At 37.4% G+C, this 21,326-nt stretch overlaps 1 protein-coding gene across 2 annotated transcripts in view; it reads left to right on the top strand.

The window, feature by feature from the left end:
- Positions 1 to 13,288: 13,288 nt before the first annotated feature.
- slc38a10 (solute carrier family 38 member 10) overlaps positions 13,289 to 21,326 on the top strand; it is a 29,952-nt gene continuing 21,914 nt past the window's right edge. For both annotated transcript variants that reach the window (XM_063003721.1, XM_063003720.1), the window contains exons 1-6: positions 13,289 to 13,422; positions 15,010 to 15,127; positions 15,278 to 15,323; positions 15,407 to 15,500; positions 16,254 to 16,397; positions 19,069 to 19,193. In XM_063003721.1, the coding sequence (XP_062859791.1) occupies positions 13,333 to 13,422; positions 15,010 to 15,127; positions 15,278 to 15,323; positions 15,407 to 15,500; positions 16,254 to 16,397; positions 19,069 to 19,193 (617 nt within the window). In that variant the 5' untranslated portion in view covers positions 13,289 to 13,332. The remainder of the gene's footprint in view (positions 13,423 to 15,009; positions 15,128 to 15,277; positions 15,324 to 15,406; positions 15,501 to 16,253; positions 16,398 to 19,068; positions 19,194 to 21,326) is intronic.

Raw genomic sequence — 21,326 nt, 5'->3', positions numbered from 1 at the left:
ACAACATGATTAAACCATTGGGAACTCAAAAACGGCCCTTTACTTGGTGCAGCTTAAAAGTGTTCTATATATCCCACCCAGATATGTGTTCAATGTGTGTTGCAACCATGGTAACTAAAGAGCTGTCAGAAAATCTGAGATAGGAGATAACTTTATTGCTCCAAAGGGGCAATGGTTATAAAAAGATATCCAAGACCTTAAACATTCCTTAAGACCAGAAATATTAAGGCATTTTGTGTAGGAATGTTATACTTTTTGTGGTAAAATTTAATCATGGTAAAACGTATTGACTTTCAAGCAAGATGCAAATCACTCAAAGCTTGGTTTATTTGTCTAATCAGTGTGCCACTATGATGCCGTCATTTCATTCCAGGGCATCACACACCAATACACCCACTACTTTTAATTAAAAGCAAGAAAATGTTAAAGTATCCTGGAATTATTTTGAGAGATGGGGATAAACTGGACGAAACCCATACAGTGACCAAAGATTATGACTGAAGCCAGGCCCTCTGGACCCAGCAGCTGTGCATCACCCTCATGACCTGCTGCAAGACTGCATTGCTTTTCAGACAGACAATGTCCAGAAGCTGTAACTGAAACTAGGGCTTAAATTCATCATTTGTGCAGCACCCACACTACCTGCTGCACCGCGATGCTGTAAAGATCCCGTTGGGTTCAGATGGCACAGTATTTATCTCTCTGTACACATGGTGGTGTTTGCTCCGTGTTACAGAAAGGACCACCCAAACGTAAGTCACCACTTGTGGGCGTTTTCCTCCTTTGTGCGGTACTATGCTCAAAGCCATGCTGAAATAGTGGCATTGGCAAAAGCTGCACAAAGCAAAGCAGATATCTACAGTTCCAGAAAACATAGAGCAGCTGCTTTAAAAAAAAAGATACTTCAAAATAAGAAGTACCAAGAAAAATGTTATGACAAAGAAAAGACATTTTAATTCTTGAACCAAATTGGCCACCTCTGCCTCATTCCTTGCCCAAAGCTATTTAGCATGACCCGGCTCCCTGTAGGATGTCTTTACAACAATGACACACATTACTTAGCCTGCTCAGAGAACAAAGCATTACAGAACTGAATTTCAGAGACGAAAGAAGAAAGTAAAAAAAAAGGCACAACTGAGTAATATCCCCTTGAAAGTGTGTTTAGACTAGGCCCAGGGAGTCCACAAAATCTGCCCTTGATCAGGATAGCCTAAGCACAAAGGGATATTGGAAATGTAGCACAGTCTTTCATGTGAATGACAGCTGTCTATGTGCAGGGCACTCACTTATACACAATATCAAGAGCATTCACTAGATATACTCACAGTGAATATCACATTTATACACCCTATTCCACAAACCACCAACATAAACTACCCCTAAACACCACAAACACAGTGCAAGAGCACAAAGTGATGGATTCCGAAAATGAACTAAGTAAGAGTTTAATCACCCTTATGCTTCTAAGCAAATCACAATCTACTAGTTACACAGTGCATTCATAATACACATTCATACATTTAAAAAAATGTATTTAATCTCTTAATACAAATCATTCAATCACTATAACAGTTTGGCAATTTAAATGAAAAGCTGCATTAGGGCGGCACAGTGGCTCGGTGGGTAGCACTGTCGCCTCACAGCAAGAAGGTCCTGGATTCGATTCCCAGGTGGGGCGGTCCGGGTCCTTTCTGTGTGGAGTTTGCATGTTCTCCCTGTGTCTATGTGGGTTTCCTCCGGGAGCTCCGGTTTCCTCCCACAGTCCAAAAGACATGCAAGTGAGATAAATTGGAGATACAAAATTGTCCAGGACTGTGTTCAATATAACCTTGTGAACTGAAGAACCTTGTGTAATGAGTAACTACCGTTCATGTCATGAATGTAACCAAAGTGTAAAACATGACGTTAAAATCCTAAAAAACAAACAAAAGCTGCATTAAAAAAGTTAAACAGGGATTTTCTACCTTTTACCAACTGAATCAGACAATGAATTAATTTATTTTAATAGTAATAGTAATATTTTAATAATAATTTTAGCATCATGTTTTACACACTTTATTTACATTCATGACAGAAACGGTAGTTACTCGTTACACAACATTTATCAGTTCACAAGTAATGTCAAACACAGTCATGGACAATTTTGTATCTCCAATTTATCTCACTTGCATGTCTTTGGACTGTGGGAGGAAACCGGAGCACCCGGAGTAAACCCACACAGACATGGGGACAACATGCAAACTCCACACAGAAAGGACAGAGACCACCCCACCTGGGGATCGAACCCAGGACCTTCTTGCTGTGAGGCGACAGTGTTATCCACTGAGCCACTGTGCCACCCTCAATGAATGAATGAATAAATAAATAAACAATGGATGCAACTTTATTACAAGTTTCTGCTGAAGTGATCAAATTTATATGCTTTAAGTGTTCTGAACATGTGCTTTAATGAAAATAAGACTCTGGGAAATCTGACCTCTTGTACAAAGGAATTTAAAATATGTGAATATTTACTTATCAGAAGTACCAACTGCAAAGAAATAAATTAATACAAGCCTTTTTACTAGTGGTCTCAGACCTTTGGCCCCTACTCTGACTTAAGCTTTGTGTATCCAAAAGTGGTTAATGATTTTTACATAGTTTGCACACAATATTGCTGCCCAGCTGCAATACAGACAAGCCTTTTTATTACAAAGTTTCTGCAACTGCTTTTGCTACTTGTTTGTCAAAAAAAACCTTTACAACTGTTAAAAATATTGTTTTATTATGTATAAATAGCACATTTTCTAAAAATATGCCCAAAGTGCACATAAAGTAAAGTAAAGTAAATCATTTGGTTATTTAAAAGTTATTTAATATAATTAAACTTTGTGGCATGACCTTCTAACTCCTGGTGATTAGGATTGACTACAGTTGGTGACTTCTCTGTGCCACCATAAACAAGATGAGTTTGTCTGAGACTGAGTCATAAGCAATGAAATTAAAAAGTCTTGAAAGCTGTTGTCAGATCTCTGGAACGATGATCTCTTTGCCAAGGTCAGCTGAAAACCCCAAACAATCATTGTATGATTAGAGGATCTTGGTCCAGATGGTCAGATATACAAACGTCATTTCCAGAAAAGTTGGGACACTGTCTAAACATGCAGTAAAAACTAAAAACTGCAATTTGTTAATTGCTTGAACTTTTATTTAACTGATAAAAGTACAAAGAAAGTTTTCACTGACATCGAATTGTATTTTGTAAATATAAAAAATACAATGTAATGCCTGGAACACAGTCAAAACAGTTGGGACATAGGCAAAATAAGACTAAGGTTATACAAGTAAAACTGTTCTGGAAGGTTTTACAATCAGCACTTTAAATGGTAAGAGGTGAGGTCATCAAGGTTATAAAAGGAGCATTCACCAAAAGCTTAGTCTTTGCAAGTAAGAGGGGAGTTGAAGCTCACCATTTTGTGCCAAACTTCATGAGAAAATTGTCAGTCATTTCAAAGACAATGTTTCTCAGCACAAGATCGTGAAGAATTTAACACTGCTTTATCCTAATCAGGGTCGCGGTGGTTCTTACAGTTCAAAATATCATGAAAAGATTCAAGGTGTCAGGGGAACCTTTGGTGCATAAAAGCCAAGGATGGAAACAGCTGCCGAGTGTGCACTACCATTAAGCCCTCGGGTGGTCAGTGAAATCATGCTACCATGATCTACATATGGGCTCAGGAATACTTTGGAAATTTTTTGTCACTTAACACAGCCCACCAATGCTTTAAAAAATGCAACATGAAAATGTATTATGCAAAGAACATGCCATGTATTTATTTTGTGCTGAAACACCTGCAAGTTCTCTGGACTTGAGGTCACAATGAAAATGTGTTCTGTGGTCAGACGAATCCACATTTTAGCTTGTTTTTAAGTTAAACAGACGTCAGATTCTATGTGCCAATTCAGACCATTTAGAGTCTTAGAAAAGTGCAAAAAAACTAAAAGAAGTACAAGTTGCAATAATTAGGTCTACATGGGTTTAGCAGCTTTAAAATCATACGTTTAGTCGAATAACATCTGACCATCTAGACAAATTTCCTTTTTAGCATAAGATGACAGTTTTGGGGTTTTTTCCTGGCCTTGGCAAAAAGAACCATGTTCTATGTACTCTGTCCATCTGAATAATAGTTTGTACAGATTAAGTGAGGACCTGACATTGGTTATAAATGGCTTAGAATAACATTCCTGATGTTTTTCTTTTTCAAAAAAACATGATAAACATTCAAAAGCACTAACATTTGTGAACGATTTCTCTACTTGATTTGTATGAAGCACTAAAAGGATGATTGGTTGTCATCCTTGAGTTGGTACAGATTTGTATGGGTTTTAGAGAGTAACCTAGGTATAAAGTTATTAGTAGTACGATTACTTTCTCATATAATGAGTAAGGAAATTCAATTACATTTACAGGAAAGTTATTTGTAATAAAATAACTTTATTGCAAAACTATCCCAGCTCTTCTAACCACACAACCATTTATTTATACAACATGATTTTCTAAAATGTAACAGGAAATTAGCACATATTTGGCCTTGAGTATGTATAATGTATACAGATTTTGGCAGGAAATGTAAAAGTAGCATGTTGCTCTGAGTAAATGATCCTAAGTTTTACTTATTGCTATTTATAAAGACATTTCCTGTTTAGTGCAGCATAATGTGTTTTTCTTTCACTAACCCCAACACTAAGTGCCAGCTGTCCTGTAGCAGTCTCTCCACATTTCAAACCAGTAAAATGAGAGAGAAGAAGGAAACGCAGCAGTAAAAGTGAGAGTAAGGGAATGAGATAGATTGAGGAGGGGGGTTAAGATTCCAGCCGAGACTGTGCATGTGTGTGTGTGTGTGTGTGTGTGTGTACTGGGAGAGAAAATAGATGGATGTTGACTCTAACCTGTCACCACTGTGTGGCCATTTGGTCCAATATAAAATCCCTGATGTGTCTTTGATTCTTCACTCGTACTACTGGCTGAACGTGAATGGGAACAAGGGAAGCAAAGATTATAGTGAGAGATATGTAAACTATGCAGAAAATAATAGAGAGCGTGGGTGAAGGTTTACTCTAAGAAAGAGGGCAAATACACTTAAAGGAAAGAAAGAAAAAATGGTTTATTGACAAAAGTAGAAGAGCAGTAAGGATAATTAGGGGAATTAGGAAAATGTGGTTATGCCAGCATGTCTTGTTTGTAGGTGCGGCTGTACAAAAGATGAACTCATTATACATTACACTACACATACTGAGCACTTTATTAGGAATGCCTGTCTAGTACGCAAGTTCATTGGCCATTTTATCAGCTACACCAACCATATACATGTACATGTGGGTGAACAGGTATATCTGTAGTATATATGCTGCTCTGTATATTTTGTCAATATACAGGCCCTCAGTGAACCAATGATGTTTGGGTGATGGACCATTCTCAACACTGCAATGACACAAACAAGGTAATCATCGTTTGCAAAAAATGCTAAATTGGCTAATTTATTTTATGTTGATGTAGCAAAAATGTTTAAAACATGTTACATTTTGAGGGTTTTCTTTTAAACATTAAACCAAATTTCATTCACTTTATTTTTTATTAAATTCTAAACACTTGCTGAGAGCTTTCCTATTGCACAAGATCTACCAGGCTGGAAGGTTAAGGGCTAACATGCTTTTTAAACCACTATCAAAATGCATCTCATTTAGTGTCATTGGGCAACTGAACATGCTTGGTGTAAATGCAAAATCGCCCACTCTGTTCTCACTCTGTTTCTCTCACTCTCACATAATTTGGGTGTCAATTAAATTTTGGGGAGTAGGATGAAAATGGGATGTTGAAGTACAATCATTAAAATAGAAGCTAAAGCAAAGAGGGAGTGTGACAAAACTTGATCAGTTTCCCTTAACCAGAACAAGTGTGAGAAGTTTCCTGTTCCTGCATGACTGTGCCCCTAGGCACAAAGCATGATTTATAAAGACATGGTTTAACAAGTTTAGTGTAAAAGGAACTCCAATGACCTTGCGAAAAAAAAACCTCCTCCTAACCCCACTAAACACACTCTGAATAATCTGAAACATCAAATGAGAGCCAGGTCTTTCTATCCAACATCAGTGGCTGACCTCATAAATGCTACTATGAGTTAATGAGCACAAATTTCCACAGACACACTTTTAGCTCCACATTGAGTGGAGTCTTGTATAGCCTTAAGAGCCAATTCCATATTGTTGCCTTTCATTTTTGAATAGGATGTCCTGTATACTTTGGCCATTTAGTCGCAACAATCCCTTTTTTTCTTTACAGTATGCCAAAAGTAAATGTGCACAGTTTTTTGTGTTATAAACACCATATGCTGGCACATACAAAATCATTTTATGGTGAGATAACATGATATCTTCAAAGAATGATAAAAGTTACTCTGCAAAACAAAGACTAGATTTCAAAGAGCAAAGTTCCTCTGATTAGAAATACATTATCAGATGGAATAGCCTAACGTATTTGTGCAGCAAGGATCTGCTACACGGACAAAACAATTAAATTAAAAACAAACAACACTAACACTTTGTTACCAGAAATTGTAATAGAGTTTCACTGTGACTTTTGGGCAGGATCCTCTAAAACAGAAGTGCCATTCCAAAGCAAATTCAAGCATGAATAGTAACATTATTAGTAACTACTAGATAGCACTTTGAAGGAGATATGGATATATACTATAAGTGGTATGCACATTTAGTCAAATATTTTTTGAGATAGCATTTATGTGTAAAACACATCTCAAACCTCCTACCTACAGCCATTATGTGTACAGTCTAATCACTGCAATTGGGAGCTTCTGCTTCATAGAGTACATTTTCCATACTGTCTTACGCCATCCATATGAAGTAGAAGCTTTTACCGGGCATCACAACTGATGTTGGCATTCACACAACCACACATGGAGGCATTTTAATAGGAGTGACTCAGTATGACAGACACAGGGGCTCTTTCTGCACTGTCTGAGGTAGAAGACCGAACCTTTGATGGATCTCTACATCCCCAGTGGCTTATATATGGTGGGCCTGAGGGTGTAGCTGTAGCATGCTGAGAAGCAGAGGCTGTATAGATCAACCCATCAGCAGAGCTCTTGTCTTCTCTTCTTTTTATGAGCAAATCTGTAAAGATTTATGGCTGTTTTTTAACTTCATCAGTGTTTAAGTGGGTTTACTTAAGTCTAATTCAGTATGAAGACCTTATTAAGACGACCTCACAGTCAACTACTTGGCGAATGAGGGTATGGGTAAATATATGGCAATGCACAGAAGCAAATAAAAAAGGAGGGTCTCTGACGCCTGGCATGTCTGTTGAGAACTCTTAAATGAAAAGAGACAGTTCTGCTTTCACCACAGTACTGACTTTCATGTATATCCTTTTCCACATGTGCTCAAAGATCAACAACTGATAAATAGTTTAGAGCATCTAATCATTTGCCAAAACCCAGCCTGTTGGCCACACATGAGCATTAATATAGGAATAACATGGGTGGCATAGCTAAGAGTGGGCATGGTTCCTGGAGAACTGGGTTCAATCCTTGTCTCCAGTCACAGTCTATGAGAATAATTACATGTTCTCCTCTTGTCCATGTAAAATTATTTTGGGTACTCCAGTTTTCTCCAATCACCTAAAACATATAGATGGTAGATTGGCTACTTTCAATTTTTTTTAAAGTGAATGTGTGAGTGTGTTCAGGGAGTTCTCCTGCCTTGTACCCCATGTACCCCACACATAGGCCACAAACCACAGGTTTAAAGTAACTAAACAAAGGAAGTTTGAGGAAGGTAGCATAATTACAGTCAACAATTTTTTCTTTAAAGTAAAAATATAATGTGTTTGCAGTCTAAAAACTGTAGACAATGTGCTTGAGTTACACCAAATGATAATGCAAATGTAACTTTAACACTTTAACTGTCTAGTTCCCCATGTCAAAGATACTATATGCGATGCCTAAGTGTGAATAAAATAAATGTTTACAAAGCAAATTAAAATCTCATTAACATTAACTCAGATTGTTTAGGACAAAATATGATTCTAGCAAAATTATTCATAAGACGTTTAGTAAAAAATATAACACTTGTAATGGCACGCTCTATTCACTTTTATTCCCCTTCTCAGGTATACCGTTTGGCTAAACAGTAAACACTCATGTAAGTAACACTATGCTAATCAAAGTGTATTTAATACTTTGGGGAACATTTGTACCGATTTTATTTTGGACCTAAGACTCTCTCAGGCTTCTATTGTAAACTGTTCAGACCTTTGATTGAATGGCATGCCTATCTTGTTAAAAAAAATCACTCGTCTTTTTTATTGATGATTATCAACATAATAGCCGTTATCTGAAGCCCTTTGGTACTGCTGATGGTTACGAGAGAATGCTTTAATAGATTTGAAAAGAACAAAGGTAGGCAATGTTTAGCTTGGCATGTCAGTCTTTTTGTGTGTGGAGAAGTCCTGCATTAAAAACCCTATTCACAGGCCTGGTTGAAGTGTAATTAAATGTGATTACTGAGGCAGTTTGTGTGTCCTTTCTGAGGTCGCGCAGATGTGGACGCACATACTCACACACACTTAAAAATATCGGCAGGTTTCATCCCCCTTCCTTCAGTTCCTGTGGATGTCTGCAAGGTTTGGTGGTTGATGGGAAATTTTGTGCATGCCTGAGTCCACAAAGACTCCCTTTCAGTTGCATGCATGCTTGACCTCTCACAGTTCAGCATTCGGCTTTGTGCTCACATGACCCCGCACTGACCAAAGGCTTCCCCTAAGGTCAGCAGTTCAATCAAATGCCTGTGTCTAATTTCATCCAGGCTAGAGTACCCCAGAAATCAACGCAGAAATCTTGCCCAATGGTTCACAGTCCTGCCCTCGTTCTCTTGTTCTACTGCTAGGACCTAATTCCAATTCTAAGGGATTAGGTGTGGACTGACAAGACCCTCCAGCCAGTAAACTAAATTGGCAGTTTGGTTCAGAGGCCAATAGTACACAATTGCCAGACTTTTCCTGTCTCCCATCTAAACCTGGCTTGTAAAATAGCAGTCTCAAATCTAGTCCTTAGAGACTACACTAATGCCTGGTTGGTGTACACCGGTTGTAACCTTACTGCTCTTACTGAACCACTAACGGTGCAAGAGGTGCCTGTAGCGTGGATTCCACAAAGCTCCAGTTGCGAACCTGTTCCTGTTTCCCTTTCCTGCTTAAATCTCTGTCCACATAAAACAACATTATGTATGATACCTGTAGAGCTAAGCGATGACAGACAGAGGATGAGGAAATTATATGTTATATATTACAATGAAGCAGGACTACTAATGAAGAGGTACTACTGCTTTGTAGTAAATTTCCACAAAGTGAATAATGGGTGTGTTCGAAAAGCTAGGGAGCTCTCTACATAGGCAGCATTTTACGTCATCCTGTGCGCGCTCCCGATAAGGAGGCTGTTCGAAATCCTAGATGCCTTAATATCCTCACTACTGAGGCATCTTAATAACTCAATGTTATTTTGGCTCAAGAACGAGGGAGCATCCGACGCTGCCTTAGTGATCAAGGCAATCCCAGAATTCATTGCGGGTCGGGTGCTCTTCTCTCACAGAAAAATAAACATGGCTGACGTCTGTGTTCTTCGACTGTCGTTAACCTAAACTTGAGAAATGAAATGTTCACTATAGAAGCACTTCTGTAAGTCGCTCTGGATAAGAGCGTCTGCTAAATGCTGAAAATGTAAATGTAAAATGACGGGGCGGAGAAACGAATGGAGTCATTTTCAAACGTAAATAAAATATTACTGATTTTTAACTTGTATAAACTTGTACCGAGTGTTTTTATTTGCAAGTTCGGGCTTGTCAGAAAATTTAACCGTTATCGGTACATGAATGGAGGCTATATTGACATGTTAGCGTGCTGTGCTACCTCAATCCATTGGTTTTAATGGCAAGATGCTAAATGTTAAACCCGATGGAATCGCTGTCTAAGTAGCGCGTTCGAATAACCTGACTTATAAGTCATTGACTTATTAGAATCCTCTCTACTAAGGCAGCTGCCTATGTAGACAGTAAGACAGCAAGGCAGCTCCCTAGGTTTTCGAACACACCCAATATGGGTCTGTTCGAAAACCTAGTGAGCTGCCTTGCTGTCTACTGCCTACCTAGGCAGCTGTCTAAATAGAGAGGATTCTAATAAGACATCGACTTATAAATCAGATTATTTAGATGCACTACTTAGACAGCGATTACGTCTCTGCAGTTTTAGCTTACTAAGCCAACACAGTTAGCCTCAGGCCATTCAAATCAAAGGGCTGAGATGGCACAACCTGCTAGCTTGCAAGCTAACATCTCCCTCCGGTTACCAAAAAGTTGTCACTGACAAGCCCAAATTTGCAAATAAATTACACTCGTACACCTTTATACAAATTAAAAATCAATGAGAATTTACATTTGAAAAGCACTTCTTCCGTTGCGCCGCATTCACTGGCCATATTTGAAATCTTCGGTGAGAAAAGTTGTGCCGTACAGAATGCTGGGATTGTCTTCACCGCTAAGAAAGCATTGGATGCTCCCTGGTTATTCAGATTATCAACTTGAATTAAGGCACCTCAGTAGGCAGCATGTTAAGGCATCTAAGAATTCAGACAGCTTTCTTCTCAGGAGTGCGCATAGAATGACGTAAAATGTAGCTAGGTTTTCAGACAGACTCATAGTAAGCTTTTAGAAAATACATGTATATTTCTCACATTAAACCCACCCAAAAGCAATATCTAGTGCTGAAGTTCTTATAGAACTACTCTGTGTACCAGGTAATGTCCTTAGACAACAGAACCAGGCTCCTACTTACCTAAATACAAAGACATATAAATTATAAACTGGTAAAAAATGTTCTAAACACATTCATTCTTTTCCTTTCACTGTCATGATTTACAATATGCTTTATCCTGGTCAGAGTTGTGGTGGGTCAGGTTCCCTAGAATCCTGGAAAACATCACATTCCTGAAAACCCAACAGCACTTAATTTCACTTTTTACATGCCATTTTATTTGTTTCATACTGTGCATAAATGTACTATAAAAAATATTTATTAAAAATTAACATTTTAAAATCAGATCACTTCAAAGTTTAGTTACTGAAATGTTACCAATTCATAAGTATACATTCAACTTGTTGTTCAAGATTTCTTTCCGAGGGGAGCATAGTCCTCACCTTCTCTTTCTTTAATAGAGCAAGTCCTATTTATTTGGATGTATGCTTTAGGTTGTTGTTTTCTTGAAAATGTCATCTTTTCTTTACATTTCCGTTTCTTGGTTGATGAGATTAAATTGTTTTCTTTTATTTCCTGGTACATCAGTCGGAGATGACATGTAATGCCCAAGTTTTCTTTGCAGAGCATGATGATGCTTCCATGAATGAATGCTGGTATTATGTTTCTGATCATACATGTAAACATTTTTCTCCAAACATGATCAACTTAAAATCTGCCATGGAAATTTTATTTTTTGGATTCTCATTATTGTTCTGATTTGTCTAAAATCTGCAACTTATATGAACATTCCTGTTTTTTTTAATAACACAGGAGTTTTGTGTTGGGTGTAGAAATAGAAATTATTGTGATAAAGTTTAATGCTTGTCTTTTTCTGTGTAGCTGATGTTTTAACTGCTTGTAACTCTAATTGAGGGACAGCTAACTTTTTCATTCATGTGTGGTTTCAGTACTGTGTGTGTGTGTGTGACTAATGGGTGTGTTCGAAAAGCTAGTGCTCTCTCTGCATAGACAGCATTTTACGTTATCCTATGCGCGCTCCCGAGAATGAGTCTGTCCGAAATCTTAGATTCCTTAATAAGCTGTCTACTAAGGTATCTTAAAATTTCAATGTTATTTTCACTCAAGAACGAGTGAGCATCGGAAGCGTCCTTAGCGATCAAGGCAATCCCAGCATTCAGTGCGGCAGCTCTTCTCTCACAGAAAAATAAAAAAAACATGGCTGACGGTGCGGAGAAACAAACTGAGTCATTTTCAAACGTAAATAAATTATTATTGATTTTTAACTTGTATAAACTTGCACAAGTGTTTTTATTTGCAAGTTCGTGTTTGTCAGCAAATTTAACCGTTTTCGGTACACGAAGGGAGATGTTAGTTGACATGCTGGCGCACTGTGCCACCCCATCCCATTGGTTTGAATGGCAAGATGCTAACTGTGTTAGCTTAGTAAGCGAAACCCGATGGAATCGCTGTCTAAGTAGCGCGTTCGAATAATCTGCCAGTCAATGACTTATTAGAATCCTCTCTACTGAGGCAGCTGCCTATGTAGACAGTAACACACCAAGGCAGCTCCCTAGGTTTTCGAACACACCCAATATATGTGTAACATATTTATATTATTTATAAACATCTGAAACTCTAAAATATGTTCAAACCTTTTCGGTGCTCTATATTTGTGAAATATGTTAATTTTCCACTACAATGTTCTTGAGAAATAGCATTTACCACTTAGTTCTTCATTGGCTTTGGCATTGGCTGTTTCAAAATGTAAGCTGTTGCCCATTCTGTGCTTCTCCTTGTCCCGTTTTTTGGCTTAAATGAACTTTTTAATTAAAAAGAAGCAGTCTGTGGTCATGTTGAAAATTCTGAGGTAACGTGTTCAATAACAGTATGTTAGCCGACAGCTAGCAGAACTATGTTCACATGCACGCGCATAGTGTTTAGTATGCAGTATACAGTATAGTAGCGCAGTTTGCAGTATTCTACTTCTCTCTGACTCCTGACCACAGGGGGAAGCACTTAACGTAACCTGCTAATGTTGTGTGCGTGGTCCTATTATGCAGTGAGGAAAGTGTACTGGATACGGAAGCGTGAATTTAATCTGAAACAATATTGGTTTAGTTTTTGATGTCGCTACGCTGGTAACTGTTTTTATTATAATAGACGTAACCTGAATTTGAACCAGCTAATATTAACTTCAATAACGTTACCTTGCTAGGCGCTGTATTCTTACGCATGTACTTGAAACTTGAAGGTAATCTGTGTAACATATTGATACACTAAAAGTTGAGTGATGTTATGCAGTAATTTAGACAATTGCTTATTAAGGACTGATTTAAACCCTAAAGTAACCTGCTAGTTTAACTTTGTGTTGTGTTTGGTGTTCACAGAGCGCCACGTCACTACAGAGAGGAAACATCTGTAAGAGCGGATCTGTCTCGTCCGAATTACACATGTGAATTAAACTAAACATCGCATCGGTGGTGCAGCCCTGTCCATTTCAACTCTTAGAAGGATTATCTCAAAAAGCGAAAATGACATCTTCTAATTGGGGTCTGATAATGAACGTGGTGAACAGTATAGTGGGAGTCAGTGTGCTCACCATGCCCTTCTGCTTCAAACAGGTAAACATACACCGTGCACTGTATACGGGCTGTTCCATATGGTTCTACATATGCCTACCGCTTAGGTCACACATTTGACATAAAGTGTATCTGTTTTTTTATGTATTATTTGTAGCTTAACAACTATTACTTTCAATAAGAACTTTGATAAGTTTTCGGTTACAGAGAAAAGAATGGACCATGTGTTTACTAGAAACTCACTTAAAGTGGTCTAAAAGCAGTTTAGCTGGTAAATGTTTATAAGAAACACATTTTCAGGCAATTATATTTCTAAATTAAATCTGTACATTTTCAGAAACAGGACTACTTCTTTATAAAGTATACTTTATAGTTATGACTTACTACTTCAGTCATGATGGTCTGATTCATGATTCTTTCATGGATATCAAAAGTGCAATTAATAACAAATGACTTTACTACAGTACTGCAGGTTTAAAGCAAGATAACACTACACTACAGATTAATAAATGGTGTCAGATTCACAAAACATTAGTTGATTTATTGTCATACAGATAATTGTATTTAATGATATCATTAATATTAGGGCTTAACATTGGGCCATCCTTATTTTCCTATATCCTATTTTGTGATCATATTGTTTTCTATCATATATTCCAAGAATGGGTTTGTAGAATGTAGAACCAATTAACATAACATCATGAGTTTGACTAGTTCAGTTTCAAAATGTAGATTTTAAGTTGTGGGGAACAGTTAACAAGGGCTAACTAAACATGCTAATTAAAAATACAGATGCAGACAGTATCTAAAAGCTTTCCTAATGTTGTTGTATTATATGCAGTCATTACCTGATAAGAGTTCTACCTTTATACTTGGATATAATATGTGTATAATATATATATAATGTGCAGACATTAACATGTAGTCTGAGTCCATACTGGCTCAAAACAGCTTCATAATTTGTGATTTTAATGTGCAGTAGTTGAATAATACAAATGCATAAAGTTTTTGTTTGGGTTAGAACTGCAGCACACTTTCTACATCTGTAGAAAAAAAAGGCTCTATAAGGGTGAGACAGAAATGAACGCTGCTCCAGCATTCTGTACCACTCGGAGACCTGTAGTTACTTTCTAAATTTAAATCAAGCATCAGCTGATGAAAATGGATTTTAATGACATTTTTAACTGACAACAATAATCAAACAACTTCTCTGATGGTTATTGATTTTTTGGTGAATCATCAAGATTGCATTAACAGCACATTATAATATTAGGTTAAAACACTGACTTGTTTCTGTAAACTGATAGCGCTAAAGCCCTTTTCATAGGGGGTTAGTTATACATGAGACCTAGTGTAATTCCATGTTTTGTAGGTGCTGCTCATTGTTTTTTTATTGTCACCTGAATTGGTCTGATTTCCTAGAGAAAAGAACAAGAACCTATGAACTGTTGTTTTATGAAAAACATAATAGCATCTAAACACACATCTGTGTGATTTTGAATGCACTTTTTGCTAATTGAAGGGTTTTATTGCTGCTTCTTACTTGGAGCCTGTTCATAACATTTTCCAAGCTATAAAAAAAAATCTGGTTTCATTTTTTTGCTCATCATCTTTTCCTTTGTTTTACAGTGTGGCATTGTGTTGGGCACTCTTTTGCTTTTCTTCTGCTCATGGATGACTCATCAGTCCTGTATGTTCCTTGTCCACGCGGCCAGCAACACTAAGCGCAGGACTTACGCTGGACTTGGTGAGAATGACAAACACATTGCTGACCTTTTGAAAATGACAGTTGGCTAGAGGGCTGTGTTAGTGGGAGTTGCACTGCAGGTTTGGTTCATTTGGACTTACAAAAACACTAACTTCATGTTTTGATTAAGTTGTCTTTGTTTTTCTGCAGCTTTTCATGCTTTTGGTAAACCAGGGAAGGCATTGGTAGAATTAAGGTAATGTAAAGCAGCAATTAAAATATTTTCAACTTTTCAGCTTTGCAATCTCAGTGTGTCTCAATTTCTCTTTGTCTTTCCAGTATGATAGGCTTGATGCTGGGAACATGTATTGCATTCTATGTGGTTATTGCAGACTTGGGATCCAACTTTTTTGCTCAACTATTAGGCCTTCAGGTAAGCATTGCTTATAATGAGGATAAGGGCATTAATAGGTTGCATATATAAAAGCTTAGATTATTGTGTTGGTCTGATATCAACATAAAAGGCCATAAATCATTCTGACTCCCTAAGCTTTCTGAGAATTTGCTTTGGATTCAGATCTGCTGTAAATGTCCTAAATTTGCGAATTTACCAAGTTTTGTCCTTAATGTCAACAATGCAATTTGCACTTTCATATTGATATTTCTGCAGCCCTGTTAACATTGGTTCTTTGTTTTACACTGCAGACAAATAAGTCTGTGAGAATGAAGCCTATGAGTTCAGAATCTAGATGTTGTGGCTGGACATATAGTCTTATGCAAAAGTTTAGACACCCCAGTCTATGTTTTGTAAGTTAAAATAAACTGACACATCCTTCACAGAGAACAAACTTTTGTAATTAAAAAATATTGTTTGGTTCATATTTGGTGCATTTTAGTATTTATAATAGTTAATAAAATAAAAAGAAATTACACTTGTGGAAAATGTGGACTTGCTGAGTGTTGACCGGGGAGTTCAGTTCATTGCATGAGATCACCTGAGCTTACAGAAAGTTTCTGTTGCTACTGTTGTTAATGTAGATGGCATGTTTAAAGGATTTGTTATTAAATGTCCCATAGAAGTTAATCAAAAAATAACAAAACGTAAGCAGCTGCCACTTAGTCTGATATCAACAATGTGTGAAATGTATAATGTGTAATGTAATTTTATGTTTTTTGCACTCTCTAGGTAACACGCAGCTTCCGTGTCATTCTTCTCATTGCGGTGTCACTGTTTATTGTGCTGCCTTTGAGTTTGCAGAGGAACATGATGTCATCTATCCAGTCGTTTTCAGCCATGGCACTAATCTTTTACACACTCTTCATGTTCACGGTGAGTCGTTTACATTATAGATAACATAAGAGGATAAGTCCTTTATTAAGTTGTACTGCTATTGTTTATTTTATTGTTGAGAGAATTGCTGTCTTACAAAACATCCAAATATTGAAACTTGATTATTTTATTTATGCATTTTCATCTTTATCTAATCAAATCCAATTACCTAGTAGGAATATCTTTCTTCCACTTCTTCAGTCCCCTACCCTGACCAAAGAGGGCCATACCAAACACTCGTACCCACCGACACGTGTGCAGCATACAGTTATCACTCCAACACACATAGCCAATTATGTCTGTGCTGGCACCCAGCCAGTTAATAGTACAGCCAAGATTTAAAGTTGGATTTCAGTGGTGGTGGGCTAGTGCATTAGACTGCTGTAACAATGTAACATTTCTTCATTTATTTATTCATTTATATATTTTTGGTTCTCTATAGCAGTACCATTTCACTTGGATTTTTTCCAGTGTGTCTTTAAAGGGGAACAGTTTTAAGCTTTGAAAAAGTGATATTGACCAGACAATCTATTTTGGAGAAAGAAAAAACAAGCAATGATGAAAAATCACCAGTGATGTCCATTAATCTGTCAGTATTGATGATGACTCAATCTATTGCTGAAATAATATGCATGGTCTAATTGAAATGCACACACATTTTTGTAATTACACTGAATACGTATATACATGTTTACATATATAGCCTTGATCTTTACAAACATACAGATTTCTCTGGATTTCCTACATTTTTCTACATCCATTTTTCTAAATCCTTTATTCACATGTTCACATGTAAAAAGTTGGAAACTTTATTGTTTTTGATCATTCCACAAACTTCAGCCTTACAATGCTTTTGTCACAACTTTTTTGAAATGTTTTACCGGCATTAAATTAGAAATACACCAATGGATATAAACCAATGAGCCAAAACACTAAAACTACCAATCTAGGTGGTTTTAAAACCCTCTCTACCAGTATTAACATTTTCTGTAATTTGTGCCGAAGTAGCTCTTCTGTTGGTCCATATCAGACACCGTAGTCTTCATGTCTGCTGGTATTAAATATTCTTGATCACCCAACAAATTGTCATCGATTCGTGGCTTCTCAGTCCTTGGCTCACTGTTGGTGGGTACTCACCATGGCTACCTGTGAGCACACCTTGCTTTTTTGACGATAATTCAACCTAGTCCCTTATCAAAGTCACTCAGGTTTCAATGCACGATCATATCTGCTACATTTAACACATGTACTAGGAATAACTACAATCAGCCCAACATTTAATATATTACTGACAGTGACATTTGTGCACAGTTGTTACGAAATATCTATTGCCATTCACATTTTTAATGTCCTAATGTTTTGGCTCATCAGTGTATTAACAATAATTGTGATAATTATCAATGATAATAATTAATTCCTAATAAGTTAGGTAATCCTGCTTTAACACTGTCTAATGAACTTTAACATTACTACAGAAACACCAGGAGATGTAATTGGAATGTATACGTTTTAGAATTTATAATAAAACATTTACTGCTGAATCTATCACAAACAGTTACATTATACATTTTTGTTTGCATTTGTTTGGTTAAATAAACACATAAAGACAGAATGACTGTTCCCCAATTAAACATGTTACATGTTATTTAAAGGCATTTAAAATTGGGTTCAAATGAGTTTCCCTAAGGGTGCTTGGGTGGCACAGCAGTCTGTTACACTAGTCCACCACTGCTGAGGTCTAGGTTTGAATGTAAGCCTTGCAATGGATTTGCTCTCTGTCCAGGGTATTACTGACTTGAGCTTAGTGTTTCCCTGTGGAACTGAACTGCTGAGACCTTTCTTTAGCTATTTGTTAGGTCTGTTTTTATTATATTATATATGTAAATATGCTTTAGATACTAATGCTTGACTTTACAGTGATTCATGATTGCTATGAAATGTTGCATATTAAGCTGATGTAGAGTAGAGTCTTTAGCAAACACATTATGTTAGTGCTTTTATCTGTGGCAGAGGATCTGTGTTGCCTCATGGGAATTTTCCTGACCCAGTTTATCCTTTTAGAGGTGCACTTTTTTGGGGGGAAAAACCCTTTTATGCATAATTCAGTTCACAAAATTGCTTCCACTTCTTTTCAATTATCTAAACTTTTGTAGTAAAAACATTATGCATTTATTAGCACAAGTTTCTGTAATTTACAGCTGAATCCATCACAATCTAATGAATGTTTCTCTGTCACAGTTAATGCATCAGTTTCATTTAGTGTAATGGCCTGGCCAGGCCAGGCATAAATGACTCACAATTCAGTCTTGATAATGGTTTAAATCTGATGTAATGTGCTCTGGCTGTGCTACCAACTGCAATAACATCACTACAATAGTTTTACAGAGTTGTATTGATACTTAAAGTCATACATTTTTTATGTTCTTGGCTTAACTGTCAGCAAATAATTTGACAGCTTTTTAGTGAATTATGGATTTCAGCTATGCTTGTAGTTGCTTAATAATGTGTATTCATTTAAACCAGCTTTGTGGGGCATGAACCCTTTCAGGCCTGTTTTGGTCTGGCCCTTAACCCTCTAACCATAATGTGTCTTCCCTTTGCCCCTTTTCTGAACCACTCTTCTCGCTGTGTGCCCTGCTTTCCTGATTGGCCCTGCTTCGGCTGCTCCTAGATAGTGTTGTCTTCTCTGCGTTACGGCATTATCACTGGGTCATGGGTGGAAAGAGTGCACCTGTGGCGCATCAGTGGGGTCGTGCAGTGTCTACCAATTATCGCCACTACCTTCTGCTGCCACCCGTAAGTAGTCTACGCCCTGGACCGGAGCATACCACCGTCATGGATTCAACCTGATTACTGCATTAGCCCCAACTCCCACTACTCCTTCCACCTCTATCCAATCAAACATCTTTGTGTTAGTTTCATCTGTGTGCGAATGTGTGTGTGTGTGAATGTGTATAAAAATTCCTATAACCTTTATTCACTTGAACGAGAACCTCTGGGAAGGTTTTGGTTGTGCTTCAGCATAGAGTATATATCTAAATTCTTCAGGCAATATGGGTACCTAACGAAAAATGGCCTCAGATTATATTGTTTTTTTTCCCTTGAACTGTTTCATGCTCCATTACAATGTTGTTCAGAAACCTTATTATTTATTTTTTATTTTTTTCTTGGTTGATGTAGATGAACAGTACAGCTTGTGTTTTTCTCAGATTTATTCACATTTGGGTGGCAGTAGATAAGAGCCTACAGGTAGATGGCGGTACTTTGGCTGTATATTTCTGGCTGTTATGTTAACCATTGTTTTATTAGCCTACCTTCACACTTGGCTTCAGTTTTCACAAGGGGTGTCATTTCAATGGCCTGGTCCAAGCCTCTCTTTCCCCACCTTTCTCTTTATGTTGTAACCCTCCTGCTCTCCCCTTCACCACAGATGGTGCTCTCATCCTTCAAACATGACCTCCTCACTGGCCTGTGGCTCAGCAGGGTCATTTACGTACGCTGGGACGGCGTCTTTCGCTGCATCCCTATCTGTGGCATGGCATTCGCTTGTCAGTCGTAAGTACTTCCCTTGCCCTGTTTTATTTCCCTATTTTTAGCTATGAGGTTCTTGTCTCTTTGAGTTCAGTACTACAAGATGGCTGTAACAAATTAATCTGTAAATGAAAATTCCTCATTGCAGTCATTTTTTACAGTGTAGTCTGTTTTAATAAAATAGATTTTTTTCCCCTGATTTTCCTCCCAATCTAGTCATGTCTATTTACCCGATTGCATTTTGCTTCCTCACTACTAATGTTGACCTCTACTCCTGACTAACACATGCCCCCTCATACACGTGTGCAGTAGCCGACTGCATCTTTTCACAAACACGAGACTAATTCATATGGGAACTCAGTCTCAGGTATGGAAAGTCACACACCGATCTCCATTATCCCTTGCCTCTGATGCAGGTGCCATCAGTCAGCCAACAGAGGTCATAATTGCATCAGTTATGAGGAATCCTCTCCAACCCTGACAGACGAGCCAATCATTGTGTAGGCGCCCAACCTGCCCGTAGCAGAGCTGAGATTTGAACTCATGATAATTTTGAAAGGTTTTTATTTTGAAGTATTAACACCAGGTACTCACAGTAGTAGCATTTGTTTTGGCACAAAAAAAGACTTCAAATTCAAATATCCGAAGCCATCAAATCATGTAGAAATAAAGCTGAATGAATGACTACTCTTGTTTAGAGGTGGTACCACATGCTTAGTTACATCAGTAGTCATATTTGATGTTTAATTGCATTAGATAGCATAATTACCTGATTTTTAATATATCTAACAGCCAAATTATGTATATTTTAAAGATTGCTGTTCAAAATAATAAAAACGCACGTGTAAACATGAACACAATACAAAACCTCAGTTGCACCGAAGTTTGTACAATATCCACATCTAGTGGTAACTTAGACAATTTACCCTGACCTTTTTAGTTCATTTTTTTTTTTCTTTTGATCAGTTGAAGTCTGCAAGGGTACAGATAGATAGTTTCAGCTTTACTTGCCAGTATAGAGTTGTCAAAGTGAGAAACCAAATAGCTAAGTGTAGTTCTAAACAACCATGTCAAATGGTCAAACTCTCATCAGGTTGTATTGTGCCTACAGACTTTCACCAAACGGTCTGAGTTGTCAGTTCAGTCAGTCTTGTTTGTATGAGCATGAGTCCTAGCTGAGTCAGTCTTGTAACAAAGAGAACCAAGCATCTTAATCTCCATTCATTCATCTATCCTTGACTCACTTCTGTCCATCTGCATGTTTGTTTTTCACAGCCTTCTTTCTTGTGAACAGAAATGGTGTGTTTCAAAGTTTCTGAATGGTGGGAAAATGTGTATATGTGCGTATCTGCAAGGGTGTCTCTTTCTCTCTCTCTCTGTCTCTATACACACTCATAC

The sequence above is a fragment of the Trichomycterus rosablanca genome, chromosome 10, assembly GCF_030014385.1.
Source record: "Trichomycterus rosablanca isolate fTriRos1 chromosome 10, fTriRos1.hap1, whole genome shotgun sequence".
NCBI classification, from domain to species: Eukaryota; Metazoa; Chordata; class Actinopteri; order Siluriformes; family Trichomycteridae; genus Trichomycterus; species Trichomycterus rosablanca.
Note: the sequence above shows the minus strand (reverse complement) of the source record. Positions and strands in the feature narration are given on the sequence as shown.